Consider the following 19,516-nt stretch of genomic DNA (forward strand, 5'->3'; position numbering starts at 1 on the left):
GCATTACGTATCGGCCTCCAGGCCTTCGTCAGAGTCTTACGTATCGGCCTCCAGGCCTTCGTCAGAGCATTACGTATCGGCCTCCAGGCCTTCGTCAGAGCATTACGTATCGGCCTCCAGGCCTTCGTCAGAGCATTACGTATCGGCCTCCAGGCCTTCGTCAGAGCATTACGTATCGGCCTTCGTCAGAGCATTACGTATCGGCCTTCGTCAGAGCATTACGTATCGGCCTCGGGGCCTTCGTCAGAGCTTTACGTATCGGCCTCCAGGCCTTCGTCAGAGCCTTACGTATCGGCCTCGGGGCCTTCGTCAGAGCTTTACGTATCGGCCTCCAGGCCTTCGTCAGAGCCTTACGTATCGGCCTCGGGGCCTTCGTCAGAGCTTTACGTATCGGCCTCCAGGCCTTCGTCAGAGCCTTACGTATCGGCCTCCAGGCCTTCGTCAGAGCTTTACGTATCGGCCTCCAGGCCTTCGTCAGAGCCTTACGTATCGGCCTCCAGGCCTTCGTCAGAGCATTACGTATCGGCCTCTAGGCCTTCGTCAGAGCCTTACGTATCGGCCTCCAGGCCTTCGTCAGAGCCTTACGTATCGGCCTCCAGGCCTTCGTCAGAGCATTACGTATCGGCCTCCAGGCCTTCGTCAGAGCATTACGTATCGGCCTCCAGGCCTTCGTCAGAGCATTACGTATCGGCCTCGAGGCCTTCGTCAGAGCTTAACGTATCGGCCTCTAGGCCTTCGTCAGAGCTTTACGTATCGGCCTCGGGGCCTTCGTCAGAGCTTTACGTATCGGCCTCGGGGTCTTCGTCAGAGCTTAACGTATCGGCCTCGAGGCCTTCGTCAGAGCTTTACATATCGGCCTCGGGGCCTTCGTCAGAGCTTTACGTATCGGCCTCGGGGCCTTCGTCAGAGCTTTACGTATCGGCCTCGGGGCCTTCGTCAGAGCTTTACGTATCGGCCTCGGGGCCTTCGTCAGAGCCTTACGTATCGGCCTCGGGGCCTTCGTCAGAGCCTTACGTATCGGCCTCGGGGCCTTCGTCAGAGCCTTACGTATCGGCCTCGGGGCCTTCGTCAGAGCTTTACGTATCGGCCTCCAGGCCTTCGTCAGAGCCTTACGTATCGGCCTCGGGGCCTTCGTCAGAGCTTTACGTATCGGCCTCCAGGCCTTCGTCAGAGCCTTACGTATCGGCCTCGGGGCCTTCGTCAGAGCTTTACGTATCGGCCTCCAGGCCTTCGTCAGAGCCTTACGTATCGGCCTCCAGGCCTTCGTCAGAGCTTTACGTATCGGCCTCCAGGCCTTCGTCAGAGCCTTACGTATCGGCCTCCAGGCCTTCGTCAGAGCATTACGTATCGGCCTCTAGGCCTTCGTCAGAGCCTTACGTATCGGCCTCCAGGCCTTCGTCAGAGCCTTACGTATCGGCCTCCAGGCCTTCGTCAGAGCATTACGTATCGGCCTCCAGGCCTTCGTCAGAGCATTACGTATCGGCCTCCAGGCCTTCGTCAGAGCATTACGTATCGGCCTCGAGGCCTTCGTCAGAGCTTAACGTATCGGCCTCTAGGCCTTCGTCAGAGCTTTACGTATCGGACTCGGGGCCTTCGTCAGAGCTTTACGTATCGGCCTCGGGGTCTTCGTCAGAGCTTAACGTATCGGCCTCGAGGCCTTCGTCAGAGCTTTACATATCGGCCTCGGGGCCTTCGTCAGAGCTTTACGTATCGGCCTCGGGGCCTTCGTCAGAGCTTTACGTATCGGCCTCGGGGCCTTCGTCAGAGCTTTACGTATCGGCCTCGGGGCCTTCGTCAGAGCCTTACGTATCGGCCTCGGGGCCTTCGTCAGAGCCTTACGTATCGGCCTCGGGGCCTTCGTCAGAGCCTTACGTATCGGCCTCGGGGCCTTCGTCAGAGCCTTACATATCGGCCTCGGGGCCTTCGTCAGAGCCTTACGTATCGGCCTCGGGGCCTTCGTCAGAGCCTTACGTATCGGCCTCAGGGCCTTCGTCAGAGCCTTACGTATCGGCCTCGGGGACTTTGTCAGAGCCTAACGTATTGGCCTCCGGGCCTTCGTCAGAGCTTTACGTATCGGCCTCGGGGCCTTCGTGAGAGCCTTACGTATCGGCCTCGGGGCCTTCGTCAGAGCCTTACGTATCGGCCTCGGGGCCTTCGTCAGAGCCTTACGTATCGGCCTCGGGGCCTTCGTCAGAGCCTTACGTATCGGCCTCGGGGCCTTCGTCAGAGCCTTACGTTTCGGCCTCAGGGCCTTCGTCAGAGCTTTACGTATCGGCCTCGGGGCCTTCGTCAGAGCTTTACGTATCGGCCTCCGGGCCTTCGTCAGAGCTTTACGTATCGGCCTCGGGGCCTTCGTCAGAGTGTTTGAGTGTTCACAACCTGCACCCCTGTGTAGATACTGCTCCCCCCACCTCCGTTCAATACATCCATTGGGGTTGGAGTTGAGGGAAAATAAGCGTTACCATGTGCATTTCCTAATTATTCTAACAAAGTGTGCACCTGCGACTATGATGGCTCAGATGTGCGAGTGCCTTTTTTGAATTTAGAATGACCAGGAAGACCTAACTACAGGTAGTAACTACAGGTAGTAACTACAGGTAGTAAGAATCTGTTTGCACGGTTTAACTATTTATCTTTCTCTCTGTCTCTGTGTCTTTATAGAGGATAGGACACGGTGATAAGAACCATGCTGATCAGGACAGGTCTCCTATCTTTGTACAGTTCATAGACTGTGTCTGGCAGATGACCAAACAGGTAGGAACAGGACACACCTGTGTAGCGCTTTATCTTCATTTGTCTTTGCACGTTCTTCTGACTTCATCAACCGTATTGGACGAGAAGGTCCAAGGTCCCTCCCCTCAAACCTTCTTCTCCAATGCATATTGAGAAGGAAGTGAGGAGAGCGGATGCAAGGAATGGAGGAAGCGAAAAGGCCTATGGGTTTAAACCTCTCCTCTCCCCTTCTCTTCCAGTTCCCGACAGCGTTTGAGTTTAACGAGCGTCTCCTAGTGACCATCCTGGACCACCTGTTCAGCTGTCGCTTTGGAACCTTCCTCTTCAACTGTGAGCGTGCCAGGGACACTAACGTAAGTTGTTTGTCTTGTTTGTCCAAGCACTGTCTGTCTGTCTGTCTCTCTCTCTCTGCCTGTCTTTTCTACATTTATCTTATATTGCACTCTCCAATTCCCAGCTAGCACATAATGTTCTGAGAACCGTATATTTCTTAGAGCTTGGTGAGAGCCTTGGTTGTTTAGGTGGGAATTTCAGTACAGCATAATGTTTTCAGCAGGTTTCCTCTGGATTCTATTTAAAGTAATGTTCCCACAACATTTAAGAGAACTTTCCATAAAAAATGCAAGGAAACACCAGTCCAATGGGGAAACCAAAAATGAACGTTCCCACAACTTCCAGTTAACTAAATGTGTTAGCTGGGTCTTTCCATCCCTCTACAATATTTTCCTCTGCCAACTCACTATTTACATTCTATTTTACATGTCATCCGGCCCGCGAGCCCATTCAATCAGGCTTGTGGGTGGTGCTCTATGGACATTTTAATGACTAAAGCCAAAGCCAAAGCCAAACTGTGTAGAATGATAATGGACCTACATTTACAGTCTCTTCACTCCTCTGCCCAGCTTGCTGACAGTCTCTTCACTCCTCTGCCCAGCTTGCTGACAGTCTCTTCACTCCTCTGCCCAGCTTGCTGACAGTCTCTTCACTCCTCTGCCCAGCTTGCTGACAGTCTCTTCACTCCTCTGCCCAGCTTGCTGATAGTCTCTTCACTCCTCTGCCCAGCTTGCTGACAGTCATCCAAATGAAAGCGAGACAGATAACATAGTAAATATGTCCCTTCGGACCTCTGTGAAGACCGAATGCGGCCCGATGGGGGAAATGAGTTTGACACTCCTGCTCTACCTCAATCTCATACCCTTTCTTTGTCTTTCTATTCCCTCCACCTCCCCTCCTCCCTCCACATCCCCTCCTCCCTCCATCTTGATCATGTGAAGTAGAGCAGAAGAGCGACGGGACGCATCACTGGTTCTGAGGTGCCGTAATAAGGCTCTCTATGACACACAGACGAGAGTCTCCATGAGACTCTAATTATTGTTCCAGAATCCTTCATATTCCCTCTGTGATTCCGATGGCTCAGATAATTTGTGGGTTTGATTCAAACGGGTCATCCTGAATAGATGTATGTTTCCTGCTTACTGCTGCACATAAGTGTCTGCTAAAATACCATATTAATGATCTTCTCCATCTCTTTCTCCAGGAGTTGTGGTCGAAGACAGTGTCTCTGTGGTCCCTGGTTAACTTCTCTCTCTAACCCTCCTAAATTATTATTCCTGTTCTCTCCCCCCTCTCGCTCTCTCCAGGAGTTGTGGTCGAAGACAGTGTCTCTGTGGTCCCTGGTTAACTTCTCTCTCTAACCCTCCTAAATTATTATTCCTGTTCTCTCCCCCCTCTCGCTCTCTCCAGGAGTTGTGGTCGAAGACAGTGTCTCTGTGGTCCCTGGTTAACTTCTCTCTCTAACCCTCCTAAATTATTATTCCTGTTCTCTCCCCCCTCTCGCTCTCTCCAGGAGTTGCGGTCTAAGACGGTGTCTCTGTGGTCATTGGTAAACAGTGATCTGTCCTTCTACCAGAACCCCTTCTACACCCCAGAGTCCAATAGAGTCCTCTACCCTGTAGCCAGCATGAGACACCTAGAACTCTGGGTGACTTACTACATCCGTTGGAACCCTCGCATCCGACAACAGGTAAATGAATAGAATAAAATAGAATTACTGGGGTTACAGTATCCGTTCGAACCCTGGCATTCGACAATGAAGTTACAATAGAATTACTGGGGTTACAGTATCCGTTCGAACCCTGGCATTCCACAATTAAGTTACAATAGAATTACTGGGGTTACAGTATCCGTTCGAACCCTGGCATTCGACAATTAAGTTACAATAGAATTACTGGGGTTACAGTATCCGTTCGAACCCTGGCATTCGACAATTAAGTTACAATAGAATTACTGGGGTTACAGTATCCGTTCGAACCCTGGCATTCCACAATTAAGTTACAATAGAATTACTGGGGTTACAGTATCCGTTCGAACCCTGGCATTCCACAATTAAGTTACAATAGAATTACTGGGGTTACAGTATCCGTTCGAACCCTGGCATTCGACAATTAAGTTACAATAGAATTACTGGGGTTACAGTATCCGTTCGAACCCTGGCATTCGACAATTAAGTTACAATAGAATTACTGGGGTTACAGTATCCGTTCGAACCCTGGCATTCCACAATTAAGTTACAATAGAATTACTGGGGTTACAGTATCCGTTCGAACCCTGGCATTCCACAATTAAGTTACAATAGAATTACTGGGGTTACAGTATCCGTTCGAACCCTGGCATTCCACAATTAAGTTACAATAGAATTACTGGGGTTACAGTATCCGTTCGAACCCTGGCATTCGACAATTAAGTTACAATAGAATTACTGGGGTTACAGTATCCGTTCGAACCCTGGCATTCCACAATTAAGTTAACATAGAATTACTGGGGTTACAGTATCCGTTCGAACCCTGGCATTCGACAATTAAGTTACAATAGAATTACTGGGGTTACAGTATCCGTTCGAACCCTGGCATTCGACAACAGGTACTTTTGTTCCAGTATGTCTGAATGATCACTTCTTCCTACCAGAGTATGCACTTGTTCACTTCCCTTCACTGATTTGAAAAAGGCCCCTGCCTCCACCAATACAATGCTTTTAGGTTTGTGGAAAGTAGTGAATCAATGATGGATCAATAATATGGTATATAAAAAAAAGATCTCCATCTAATTTAACGCTGTTGGGATTTAGCTACAACACTGGATACACAGCACTGAACCAACTACAGCCAAACTGTCTGGGCCAATCAGAGTTGGAGTTATCTTGTGACCAATGTTCCCTCAAAAAAAAATTCATCACTGAGGAAATTTCAGGTCTGCTGAGTGCAACTTCTGGCGCACGTTTGTGAACACAGGCTGTACCCACTTTAAGTTAGTTTTAACATTGGTCAGGTAGGCTACTGTGGCTATTTGATCATAATGTACATCTACCAGAGTGACCTACCATCAAAAACAATGGAGAAAATACATCCCCTAACATTTTTAACATGGAAATATCTGTTCTATCATTCAGCCTACAGTAGCAGCCATTGTGTGGTGTTCAATGTAGGCCTACATTCTGTGAGTTTTGGGCAAAAACATTTCGGGCTTCATATGAACCTGTTGATCCACTTGTCCTTCACATAAAGGGGGTGGCTGGAAATGTTGTTTGACGTAAGAAACCACTTTAGAAAATAAAATTCATTATTACAGAACATCAGAACATCAGACCAAAAACCCTCTGCTTATTGGCTGCTTAGCTTATTCATGCCTGTCTCAAAATACAGCAGTCTGTAGTGTACGGGCTGAGTCATGCCTGGCAATGGAATAGAATCCTACTCCAGTGTGTTCTGCCTACAAGAAAACACTTTGCATAGTTTATTTTGTTGCATTGGAAGTGGCTGGTATTAGCAATACCCGCAGTAGAGGGAAAGGTTGATCGTGTTAACCAGTACCGGTCTTGGGGTGGAAGATCTTTTCCAGGTCGGTCCATTTGGACTATGTTCACTGAAATCCAAATTATATCCATAATGTCCACAGAAAAATGTCAAACGTTTTTTATAATCAATCTTCAGGGTGTTTTTCAAATATCTATTCGATAATATATCAACCGGGACAGTTGGCTTTTCACTATGACCGGGAGTAACAATGGCCGCCTTTCTCTTTTGCGCACAACTCACTCTGAGAGCCCCCACCTATCCACTTACGTAATGTGGTCGTTCACACTCATTCTTCAAAATAAAAGCCTGAAACTATGTCTAAAGGCTGTTGACACCTTAGGGAAGCCATAGAAAAAGGACTCTGGTTGATATCCCTTTAAATGGGCAACAGGGATGCATAACAATAAAGGTTTCAAAAACAGGGGCACTTCCTGATTTGATTTTCCTCAGGTTTTAGCCTGCAATATCAGTTCTGTTTAACTCACAGACAAAATGTTGACCGTTTTGGAAACTTTAGAGTGTTTTCTATCCAAATCTGTCAATTATATGCATATTCTAGCATCTGGTCCTGAGAAATAAGCTGTTTACTTTGGGGAATGTTATTTTTCCAAACATAAAAATAGTGCCCCCTAGCTTCAAGAGGTTAAACACATTTTCCATGACTTTTAACCAAATTGTCATGACTATTATTATAGGCTACATGGGGAAAGTATGAATTATTGACACTGGAAAGCTGCTGTCTGATTCCATGTAGACCTACCACCTCCTGCCGTTGAGCCCTTGATCAAGGCACTTAGCTCCCCACTGTTGTGGTCAACCTTCCATCTGGAGAGCTCCTGGGTGTGCAGGCTTTTTCCAACATTACAACCAAATACTTTTGTCTTTTATAAAATGATTCCGCCATTCAATAAATCAGGGATCAAATGGATAAGGTAGGCTACCTCAAAGCAAGGTGTTGATGTTTCAGAGGAGATCTATGCACAGCTAGTTATTTGTCAAGTAGGCTATTCTTAGAATATTTTGAATGTTTTCGCAATTCCATAGCTAATGTTTAATAGGGGGGAATCCCAGCTTTCCAACGGTGCAGATATATTTAGGCTCTACAGTGCCGGTGGAAAGGCCCTTATATCTAATTATACCTAATGCTGGAATGTCGCGCTCTCTTTCCTCGGGCAATGCACACTCCCTGGCACACACCCAGCACAGACATGCACTGAAGGGTCGTTCCGATAATGACTTTTTTTTTATTGGTTGATCATATTTAAAAGTATGCTTTTAAATATATGAACTTGGACTATATCAACTTGGAACAACGCATCATGCCATTCAGGCTGGCACGTTTTCAATCTGCGCAACCTCCAAACAGCCTACTGCCACTCGCAGCCTAGCAGCAAATAAACTTGGACAAATCAGGAAATTAATGCCCACTCTCCATTCCTATTCAATGAAGGTCCCACCTTCATTCCACTTTTTATCAACCTTTTTTGCATCTGTGTGATTCTGGGACAGCGATAGGTTACTTTTAATTTTGTAGATGGGCCGATACTCAATTCCCCAGAATTAGAAGTGCCGGTATGGCATTCCGGACAGTGCCGGCCCAAGTCAAGCACTGGTGTTAACTAAAGGGGAAAAGTAGAATGTTGAGTGAAGTTCAATCCCGTCTCTGCACGGGCTGATATTTATTCTGTGGGGCAGTCCCGGTGGGGTGGGGCCGGTTGGGCAGTCCCGGTGGGGCAGTCCCGGTGGGGCAGTCCCGGTGCAGCTTAGAGGGAACATTGCTTGTGATCAGTCTGATTTGTGAACTATTGCCTCTGGGGTTTGGTTGGTTTGGCTGCAGTATTGCCGTGGCATCCTGTATGACTTGCGGTGTTGGTGTGTGTTTGCTGCCTGTTCTCACACACACACACACACACACACACACCCCTCTTTCCCCCTAACTCTAACCCCCCGCCACACACACAAACCCCTGCAGCCCAAACATCCCTCTCCCTGTCAACAGGGTCTGAGTCACTGGAGCAGATAATCCTCTTTCCCTGTCATAATCACACAAACACAGAGAGAGACATTTCTATGTCTTTAACCAAAGCCTACAGGAGTGTGTGTGTGTGTGTGTGTGTGTGTCTGCAGGCATGGAAGGAAGCTAAAGTAATTCCACTACCTGAACATAGTAAAGCCCCCTTTGCTCTAACAGCCGCCCAATCAGTTTACTGCCTGTTCTTAGTAAACTGATGGAGAGGATTTGTGTTTGACCAAATACAATGCAATTTTTCAGAGAACAAGTTAACTACAGATTTTCAGCATGCAAATGGAGTATGGCACTCAACCTGTACTGCACTGACTCCGATGACTGATGATTGGCTAAAATAAATGGCTAATAAGATGATAGATGGAGCTGTATTTTAGATTTCAGTGCAGCCTTTGATGTTATAGATCATACATCGCTATTGTTGAAACTCGCTTGCTATGGCTTTAAATCACCTGCCATCACATGGTTGGAGAGTTATTTAACCAACAGAACTCTATAGCTAATAGTGTTCTTCAATGGAAGCTTCTCTAGCATCAGATATGTGAGAATGTCTAGATGCTTTTTATAGTGGAGATCAAGTTTATAAATTGCCTGGCTGGGCTGATGAGACAGTGGATTGCCCAGTCAGATGGAACAGAGTAAATAGGCATTTTAACGCCATAGATTTAGCCGGTGGTAACTTGTGGAATAGACACTGGTAGGAATGCGGTTTTAACCAATCAACATTCCGGATTTGACCCACTAGTTGTATAACATCAGATATGTGCGGTGTCCTTCAGGGTAGTTGCCTTGGTCTGTTATTCTTCTCTATTTTAGAAATGATTCGCCACTAGTTTTTACTGAAGGCTAGCATGAACATGTATGCGGATGATTCCACACTACGTTTCAGCACCAGGGTTTCAGCACCAGGGTTTCCGTTAGGAAAATGAGGCGCCGTACAACGTGACCGGGAAGATTTTTAATTTGCCGGCCATTTGAGAAATGTACCGGACCCATATGCAGTGGGTGCATAACCCATTAGGGTGTCGGCCCACGGTGTTCAGAATGACCGCGATCACATTTAGACTAGGGTGTCAGGGAAACAACCCCACTCACCGTCAACAAAACAAAGGAGGTGACCGTGGTAATGCATCTTAACAGAACATGTAACTCATGAAATAAAGCAGCCAATAAAACAGCATTTTCAAACCTTCCCAAAATGCAATTCGAGAACTTCATTCGGTTCCATATGTGACAGATGAACATCTGCTAGATACTTTTTGATCAATTCCCCATTACATGAGGGGAATTGGGAAAGTATTCAGACAACTTGACTTTTTCCACATTTCGTTACGTTACAGACTTTCTCGTCTATATATACATGATATCCCATAATGACAAAGCAAACAGGTTTTTAGACATTTTTGCAAATGTAGTAAAAATAATAAGCTGAAAGATCACATTTATGTTAGTATTCAGACCCTTTACTCTGTACTTTGTTGAAGCACCTTTGGCAGCGATTACAACCTCGAGTCTCCTTGGGTATGACGCTACAAGCTTGGCACACCTGTATTTGCAGAGTTTCGCCCATTCTTCTCTGCAGAACCTCTTAAACTCTGTCAGGTTGGATGGGAAGTGTCGCTGCACAGCTATTTTCAGGTCTCTCCAGAGATGTTCGATCGGGTTCAAGTCACCTCCCTGACCAGGCCCTTCTCCCCCGATTGCTCAGTTTGACCGGGCGTGCCAGCTCTAGGAAGAGTCTCGGTGGTTCCAAACTTCTTCAACTGTGTTCTTGGAGCTTCAATGCTGCAGAAACGTTTTGGTACCCTTCTCCAGATCTGAGCCTCGACACAATTTCTTTGTCCATACACAGACAATTTCTTTGTCCATACACAGACAATTCCTTTGTCCATACACAGACAATTCCTTTGTCCATACACAGACAATTCCTTTGTCCATACACAGACAATTCCTTTGTCCATACACAGACAATTCCTTTGTCCATACACAGACAATTCCTGTCAACTGTGGGACCTTTATAGAGACAAATGTGTGCCTTTCCAAATCATGTCCAATCAATTAAATTTACCACAGGTGGACTCCAATCAAGTTGTTGAAACATCTCAAGGATGATCAATGGAAACAGGATGTACCTGAGCTCAATGTTGAGTCTCATAGCAAAGGTTCAGATGACTTATGTAAATATATGTGTCTGGAAGTAGCTAGCCAATGTTAGCCAGTTAGCTTGGGTGCTTGACTGCTCAGAACGCTGTGATCAACCCTACTCCTCAGCCAGAGCGTCCAGTGTGCACTTTGAAAGCTCCGAATTTACGACCGGACAATCTGACAACTCTTGAGTGTACGAGCACGCTCTGGCACGCCAGATTAAATTTACGGACATACCCGTAGTATAAACCAGCCTTTCGTCTTGAAGTCTTTGGCTGTTTAGTAGATAGCCTCACATGTGAATCCATAAAGCGACGGGTGGGGCTAAGGCGTATGTGATCGATGCTGAATGGGTGTAGACGAAGAGCTTTCCAGTAGGTTTAACCAAACATTCAAGGGCCATTTTCTCAAATGTGAGGTATGGCATTCCGGAAGTTTAACTTTCACAGCAGAATGACTTTCCCATTGTTCCTCAACTGATATACCATTTTCTGGCTCTGAGTCTCTACTTTTATCCAATGTAAAAAAAAAAAAATTCAAATTTTGCATGTAAGATCGAGCCGGTCGGTCACATTTGGTTATTAATTTCTGTTAATGCATATATTAATTAGTCATCTACTGTTCTCAGTCTCGGAGTGGAAAACGTTGTTTGCGGAGTTCAAAACCACCTACACTTGTGAGAAACAGGTTTTGGTTTATTTCATAACCATCATGTAGGAGATTTGTAAATGTTTTCATGGTCTTTTGTTTGGAGGGCTCCATGTGAGCACTGAACATGTGTCTGGTTTCTCTGTCCTGATCATGTTGAGGGAGCGCTCACCTGAGCATGTGTCTGGTTTCTCTGTCCTGATCATGTTGAGGGAGCGCTCACCTGAGCATGTCTGATTTCTCTGTCCTGATAATGTTGAGGGAGCGCACACTGAGCATGTCTGGTTTCTCTGTCCTGATCATGTTGAGGGAGCGCGCACGTCTGGTTTCACTGTCCTGATCATGTTGAGGGAGCGCGCACTGAGCATGTCTGGTTTCTCTGTCCTGATCATGTTGAGGGAGCGCGCTCCTGAGCATGTCTGGTTTCTCTGTCCTGATCATGTTGACGGAGCGCGCACTGAGCATGTCTGGTTTCTCGGTCCTGATCATGTTGACGGAGCGCGCACTGAGCATGTCTAGTTTCTCGGTCCTGATAATGTTGAGGGAGCGCGCACTGAGCATGTCTGGTTTCTCTGTCCTGATCATGTTGAGGGAGCGCTCACCTGAGCATGTGTCTGGTTTCTCTGTCCTGATCATGTTGAGGGAGCGCACACTGAGCATGTCTGGTTTCTCTGTCCTGATCATGTTGAGGGAGCGCGCACTGAGCATGTCTGGTTTCTCTGTCCTGATCATGTTGAGGGAGTGCGCACTGAGCATGTGTCTGGTTTCTCTGTCCTAGTAATGTTGAGGGAGTGCGCACTGAGCATGCCTGGTTTATCTGTCCTGATCATTTTGAGGGAGCGCGCTCCTGAGCATGTGTCTGGTTTCTCTGTCCTGATAATGTTCAGGGAGTGCTGGTGGGTGATACACTGATAGCTGGTTGCCTGCACTTGGGAGGTGAATGGGAGGCGCGCTTCAATTACCAATTGAGAAATAAAAATAGTAGCTCTTTTTTTTTAAATCGTGCACCAAAACAGTTAAGACGTGACAGCATTAATAGTTGTTGCGCAAATAATGAGCTGATAAAAGCATATGTTTTACTCCAGCAGCAACCAGCTCGGGAACTGCAGGAGAAATGACTCTCAAAATAGGCTCTGTATGTTGTGTGATAGTTGTGTTGGATAAATAAGATACATGATGACCTATGAAAATACACACGGGCCAATTGAATTCATCAAAATTGTACAAATTGATCTATAGACCGATAAGCTTGACGGTCAACTGTATTTCCATAGACTGGTATTTCCATCAATTAATAATAAAAAAAATAATGTTTTTTTAAATCTCTGTCATTTTGGCCTGCAACAGTTTTTTTTTTAACTTATCGGCTTTACATTTTTTTCACGTCCAAAGGCCGGCAATTTCCGGCTAACGGAAATCCTGGTCAGCACCCAAAGCCAGTGAGCCTACACAAATTCTAAATAATGAGTTAGTCAGTATCAGAATGGGTGATTTTTATAATAAACTGGTCTTAAATACATCTACAACTAAAAGCATTGTGTTTGGTTCAAAACGTTCTCAGGGTTTTGTGTGTAAAAGGTGTGACCATTAGGGAAGCTGAACTCCTAGTTCAGAGTTACATTGGATGGTCAAGTCATATTGACAAAGATGTTGTGAAGATGGGGAGAGGGGTGTGTCTGTTATTAAAATATGTTCTGTGTTTTTGACACATCAGCTGTACTAGTTTTCAGGCTTTTATCTTGTCCCATCTTCATTACTGTCCAGTAATATGGTCAGGTGCAGCAAAGAAAGACCTAGAAAAGCTGCATCTGGCTCATAACAAAGCAGAACGCCTTGCCCTGAACTACAAACACAGAACTAACATCAACAACATGATAATCTCTCCTCAACCATGAAAGACTAACTGCCAACTCTTCTAGTTTTTAGGACAAGCATTACTATAATGAAAATTCCAGATTGTCTGTAAAATCAAATAACATTCAGCTCAGACACCCAGACATACCTCACCAGGGGTCTCTTCACCGTCCCCATGTCCCACGCACAGTATTATAAAGAGCCATGATCGCATGGAACTCCCTACCATCTCCTATTACTGAGCAAACGGTAACTTTACCTTTTAGAAAAGATGTACCATCTCATTGCACTGTGAGGGGACACTAACACACCTAATTTATTTGAGTTTTGTTTTGTTTGTATATCGTTGTATTTTTAATTTGTTTGACTGTCCTTGTGTATCAGTGTTACTTGTCATGTGTTTTTTGTGAATAACTGCTGCTTCGACAAACACTACTGGGAATCCTAATAAACAAATAAACAGTATTGTGTGTTGGCACCAGACCAGCTTGCTGCTCTCATTTAAAACACTCTAGGCATCAATAATGAATATTCATGTTTTCACCGTGTGTCTCTTGAGCCTCTATACCTCTTTGTGATTGTTTATATGCTTATCTGTTTGCGTTGTTTGCATATAATTAACAGTATTTTTTCCCCCCCCTCTCTCCCCATCCTCTCCCTCCTTCTCCTGTCTCCTCCCGCTCTCTGCCTCCCCCTGGTGGTGGTAATGACTATTTATATTCTACTCTATTCTGTTATTTTCTATGTATATTCTACTCTATTTTTTCTATGTTTATTCTACTCTGCTCTATCCTACCCTGCTCTGCTCTACTCTACAGCAGCAGAGTCCAGTGGAACAGCGTTACATAGAGCTGTTAGCCCTGAGAGATGAATACCTGAAGAAACTAGAGGAACTGCAGCTCTCTGACTCCTCCCCCAACTCCTCCCACCTATCAAATAGCTCCACCCCCAACGCAGCCTCTCCCACGCAGCACATCACCCACCTGCACACCCCCTTCTGAGTGGGGTCGTCACACACACTCCGACGTATACAACACACGTGTATGCGCATTTTCCGGGGTCGGTGTTGATTACATGTCAGTTCAGTTAATGAATCATAGGAGATTGATTGAAGTTCCAAATTTGAGAGTTGAAAAGTGACATTTTTTCCCAATGAAGATTTTTCAGTTCTGCAGGATTTCAGAATGTTCAGTTCTTCGGAATTTCAGAATTTCAATTCACTTCCTGAAATTGAAATGGGTTTGACCCTGACACAGGAAGTAATGTTTTGTACATAAGGTTTAAAGTAATAATGAAGTCGATAAATAACATGGAATAGACGTAACCATGGTGATTATGCAACATGTCACAGTACAGCCTTTTCACAACTTTAATAGAATGTTGTTTTTCCACAAAAACAAAGAAGCCTTAATATAAAATAAAACAATGTTTGTAGATAAACAATACTAAAGGTAAAGGATTAACTCACTGGCTGCATTCCAATTCACGCAGAAGTGTGCCTTCAGTCACTCCCCTTCATGCTCATGCATTGTATTGGTGCAAGCATGGCTGGATGGATGGCGTTTCCACCATATTCCTCACACCAGTCCCTTTTTAAATCTATGAGGGGGAGCGTATGAGTGCACACTTCAGGAGAAGGGTAGAGAATGGGATCGTAGCCCCTGCTCCTCTAGGACTGTATACACTGCACTCCTCTCCATGACCAGGGAGAGAATGGGAGACGGGAATGAAAATTTGACTAGAAGTGTATGTGACTAGTTTCCCTTCAATCATTGTGTAGCTGTACCTATGTCCCAACATAAGCAATACCAGTCCAATCATTCAGTTAAGTTTGGATAGGAAGCTTGAGTGCAAACCAAGTCCACTGCAGTTGCCCCGTCCCAACTCACATAAATGATTTAGCATTCATAACCACAGAAATAGTATAAATCAGTTCTATGTTCATAAGTCCCAAATTGTATCATTTATTCGGGGTTGATTATAGCCCAGTGTATGATATCCGGTAGGCCAAGTATCCCTGTGTATTGTACTGTAGAAGGTCTAGGGAGAGACGGGACACAGTCAGTTGTATTGGTTCCTATGAGAGGTGCTGAGAGTTTTATCTCATATCGTGGTCCACTCTAACCTCGTCCCAAATCTGATTGTTCTGTCTTGCCGACTCAAAACTTATTTTTTTATTGGTCACAGAAACATATTTAGCAGATGTTATTGCAGGTGTAGCAAAATGCTTGTGTTCCTAGCTCCGACTGTGCAGTAGTATCTAACAAGTCACAATAATACACACATCTAAACGTAAAAGAATGGAATTAAGAAATATATAAATATTAGATTGAGCAACGTCAAGTGGCATTGATTTAAAATACAGTAGAATTGAATACAGTATATACACATGAGATGAGTAAAGCAGGATGTAAACGTTATTGGAGTGACTCATATGGTCGTAGTCATGCATTACATTTACCGTATGTGTTGGTAAGACGGCACAAACAGATCTGGCACCAGGCTAGGTCCACTCAGTCCAATAATAGTGATCAGTGGTTCTGCCTCAACCCAACTCTCATTTTTGCAAACTTCAAACTTCAGAACCTTTACAACCTGTTAGCTTAAATGGTCAAACCCCTCTTGGCATAAACGTAAACATTTGCCATGGTTTAGCTCAAATTTGCTAAAGGTTTTTGGACTCCCACAGAGTAGGTTCAGAAATAATCCCCAAATAAAAGCTGTGGACGGGAGAAGTTCTTTTGACGAGAGCAAATGTCTAGAGGTGGGATCAGATTGGTGGAAGTCCAGAATCATCTACAACGTTTCAAGGGATCACGATGTGGGCAGTGTATTCTCAGGCGAGTTCTTTGGACAAGAATCACCATAGATTTTGAGATTAGATTGGTGGGAAAAGCCAGGAATTGTTTAGTTACTCTTTACAGGGCATATCCAGTGTTCTGGAGAACGCAGGTCAGGTCCAGTTCTGTGCCTTTGACCGTCTGAAGTTCATCCTCAGGTGGATGTTTTGTATGTACCCAAACTATAACTTTGTCATTGTTCCTCTGTGTGTGGCATCTGTGGCGAGGAGTAAAGGGAAAGAAAGCACCTGATTGGTTGTGGCAGGAGAAAGGAAGAAAGCATCCGATTTGCTGGGGCAACGGGAATTATGGATTCCGATTGGTTGTGAAAGGGGAAAGAAAAGATCCTGATTGGTTGATACAGTATGTATGCTCCTTCTGGTCAAGATCCTTTGGGTAGGATAACCAGTCACCCACTGGATATGGGAAGACCATACCAGAGAGAGAACTTAGAGGGCTTGTTGCTGAACATCTATTGAAAGATGGTGGTGATGGTGGGCTAAAAATAAGGTCTCTTGATATTAAAACCTTTCAGCCACTACCTTTTCGCTCCCTAATGCTACCCCAGAATGCGTCACTGCGGAAGACTTTGGCCTCAATGAGGTGAAAAAGTTTTTAAAATAAAACCAAGAGCGAAATGAACAACAAGGCAAAACACTTTTTGGTTTGTTGGTTGGTTGTGTTTTTAGGCAAAAAAATAAATATATTTTGTTTCTTTTTTACTTTATACAAGTACAGTAACTATGATGTAATTACCTCAAACAAAACTGATTTTACTGTTAAAAGTTGTAAAATATTATTTTATTTAGTGTACCATTTGACACGTTTTATAAAAAGGAAATTAGTAGGACAAACGTTTTTGTTTCTTTGAATGGTTGGTTAATAATTTGTGGATTTCTTGTTACATTAGTTTATTTTTTTATTTGCATTTTGGGATTTTGATTTCTAACAGAAGAGGACAGTGAATCATGAATTGTGGGAGATTTGATTCAGTCGGGAATTGATTCAGTTCCTTTTGCGTCTTCACCTGTGATTGTGTAAATAGGGGCGTGATTAGATCAATGGAGTGGCTGAGGATTTGACTTTTCTGAACCCCTCTTCTGGACAGCTAAAGGTCCCGAAGCTTCTGCTATTGTGCGGGATTCTCTACTTTACACACAGTCTCTGCTTTACTCGTAGGGAACCGGCTATTCTAGCGAATGGTGCTCTTTTAATAAGGTTAGGTCACAGCTGAATCAATGTCTGCAAAAACGCAATGATAGCAATCTCCATTTATTTGTATTTAACCTATATTTAACTAGGCAACTGAATATAAATAGCATAACGATCTAATTGCATATCCCCATGAAACTGAGATCGAATAGTTGCTATGCAGATGCTGCATGGAAGTTTCATCTGTAAAAAAAATTGGGAAAATTTTAATTCTCCATTGACACTAGGAATGTGAAGGATGGTTCGATATGTGTAGAGCTGAGACTGCTTAAAGTAGAGAATTCCGTACATGCGCAGAAGCTTCGGGACCTTTAGCTGTTGGGATGAGGGGCCCAGAAAAGTCTGATCCACAGCCTCGGCCTTCAATCAAACTCATTGTGGTATTTATGCAGGAGCTCTTTTACCCCCATGGTCAAATATAATCCCTGAACTGTGGTAATAATTTACTACCACGAGGAAGTATCCCCATCACAAATAGATGCTTCCATGTTTTTCCACAATGAGAAGGCGATGCATGGACATTAGTTTGTAAACAAAGACACTGCCATAAACATTGGTATAATGAGTTTGACTGAATTCCAGCCCTAGAAGAATTGAGCACTGATAAAGGCTGTGCAAATGGCACCCTATTACTGCCAATATAGTGCACTTATTTTGACCAGAGAATTGGGTGCCAGCTGTCGCTAGTGATTTTGTTAATTTTCTTCATGTATTCTACCTTTTAACATAGGGATATCTAGTCTAAAGGGATTTCTGTCATATTATAGCCTACTTACTCCCTAGCCTGGTGTCCCAGATCAGTTTGTGCCATTTTGCCAAATCCTTGTGAGTCATGACCATAGGAGTTAGCTTGGGTGCCAGTCTGTTTCAGGGGGCGTACAGTCAAGGGGGGTGTACTTGTACAACAAGCTGCCTCATGCTACAGAAACAGGAGATTGACTGCTGCCCTATGGGCCTGTCTGGCTTGGACAAGGCTTTACATACCAGTCTTTGTCTGCTCTGTTCATGCCAGGGCGAGCAGAAACCAACTGGCACCCAGCCTACATGGGAGTTTTGGCAAGACAACACAAACAGCTGTGGGATTCAGGCTGTACTACTCCTCTCATGTATGAGTAGTCCATGTTGGTTGTTGTGTAAATAATGCTGATTAAATTAATTTAAAGATTTCTCACTTTAAAAAAAAAAAACGTTGAATTGGGTTGTTTCATTCATTCATATTCTTGGAGTCATAATATGATATTTTATTATCCTTTTGTTTATTCAGGTCATATTGAAATTAGGAACATCTCTTATGTAATGTCTGCTCATGTGAGTCTTGTGGATATTCAGACCTTGTCCCTTCATAGGATGTCTCAGCCCTAAACTGACCTTGTCCCTTTATAGGATGTCTCAGACCTAAACTGACCTTGTCCCTTCATAGGATGTCTCAGCCCTAAACTGACCTTGTCCCTTCATAGGATGTCTCAGCCCTAAACTGACCTTGTCCCTTCATAGGATGTCTCAGCCCTAAACTGACCTTGTCCCTTTATAGGATGTCTCAGCCCTAAACTGACCTTGTCCCTTCATAGGATGTCTCAGCCCTAAACTGACCTTGTCCCTTTATAGGATGTCTCAGCCCTAAACTGACCTTGTCCCTTCATAGGATGTCTCAGCCCTAAACTGACCTTGTCCCTTCATAGGATGTCTCAGCCCTAAACTGACCTTGTCCCTTCATAGGATGTCTCAGCCCTAAACTGACCTTGTCCCTTTATAGGATGTCTCAGCCCTAAACTGACCTTGTCCCTTCATAGGATGTCTCAGCCCTAAACTGACCTTGTCCCTTCATAGGATGTCTCAGCCCTAAACTGACCTTGTCCCTTCATAGGATGTCTCAGCCCTAAACTGACCTTTTCCCTTCATAGGGTGTCTCAGCCCTAAACAGACCTTGTCCCTTCATAGGATGTCTCAGCCCTAAACTGACCTTGTCCCTTCATAGGATGTCTCAGACCTAAACTGACCGTGTCCCTTCATAGGATGTCTCAGACCTAAGCTGACCTTGTGTCTCACAGCCTGAAGTATGACAATTGGTTATTTTTTCAGCACTGTGTGGTGTTCGTCCCATGTATCATGAGCTGAAATTAAAGATCCAAGAAATGTTCCAAATGCACAAAAAATGTATTTCTCAACAACAGAAAAATCACATTTGTTTACCCCATGCTAGTGAGCGT

General features: G+C 44.7%; 1 protein-coding gene across 4 annotated transcripts in view; it reads left to right on the forward strand.

The window, feature by feature from the left end:
- LOC110531442 (myotubularin) overlaps positions 1 to 16,951 on the forward strand; it is a 56,379-nt gene extending 39,428 nt beyond the window's left edge. For all 4 annotated transcript variants that reach the window (XM_036987307.2, XM_090183511.1, XM_036987309.2 and 1 more), the window contains 4 exons: positions 2,662 to 2,754; positions 2,973 to 3,086; positions 4,580 to 4,756; positions 14,076 to 16,951. In XM_036987307.2, the coding sequence (XP_036843202.1) occupies positions 2,662 to 2,754; positions 2,973 to 3,086; positions 4,580 to 4,756; positions 14,076 to 14,258 (567 nt within the window). In that variant the 3' untranslated portion in view covers positions 14,259 to 16,951. The remainder of the gene's footprint in view (positions 1 to 2,661; positions 2,755 to 2,972; positions 3,087 to 4,579; positions 4,757 to 14,075) is intronic.
- The last annotated feature ends 2,565 nt before the right edge of the window (positions 16,952 to 19,516 follow it).

Source organism: Oncorhynchus mykiss, chromosome 9 (assembly GCF_057628025.1).
Source record: "Oncorhynchus mykiss isolate SJ-2025 chromosome 9, ASM5762802v1, whole genome shotgun sequence".
Taxonomy (NCBI): domain Eukaryota; kingdom Metazoa; phylum Chordata; class Actinopteri; order Salmoniformes; family Salmonidae; genus Oncorhynchus; species Oncorhynchus mykiss.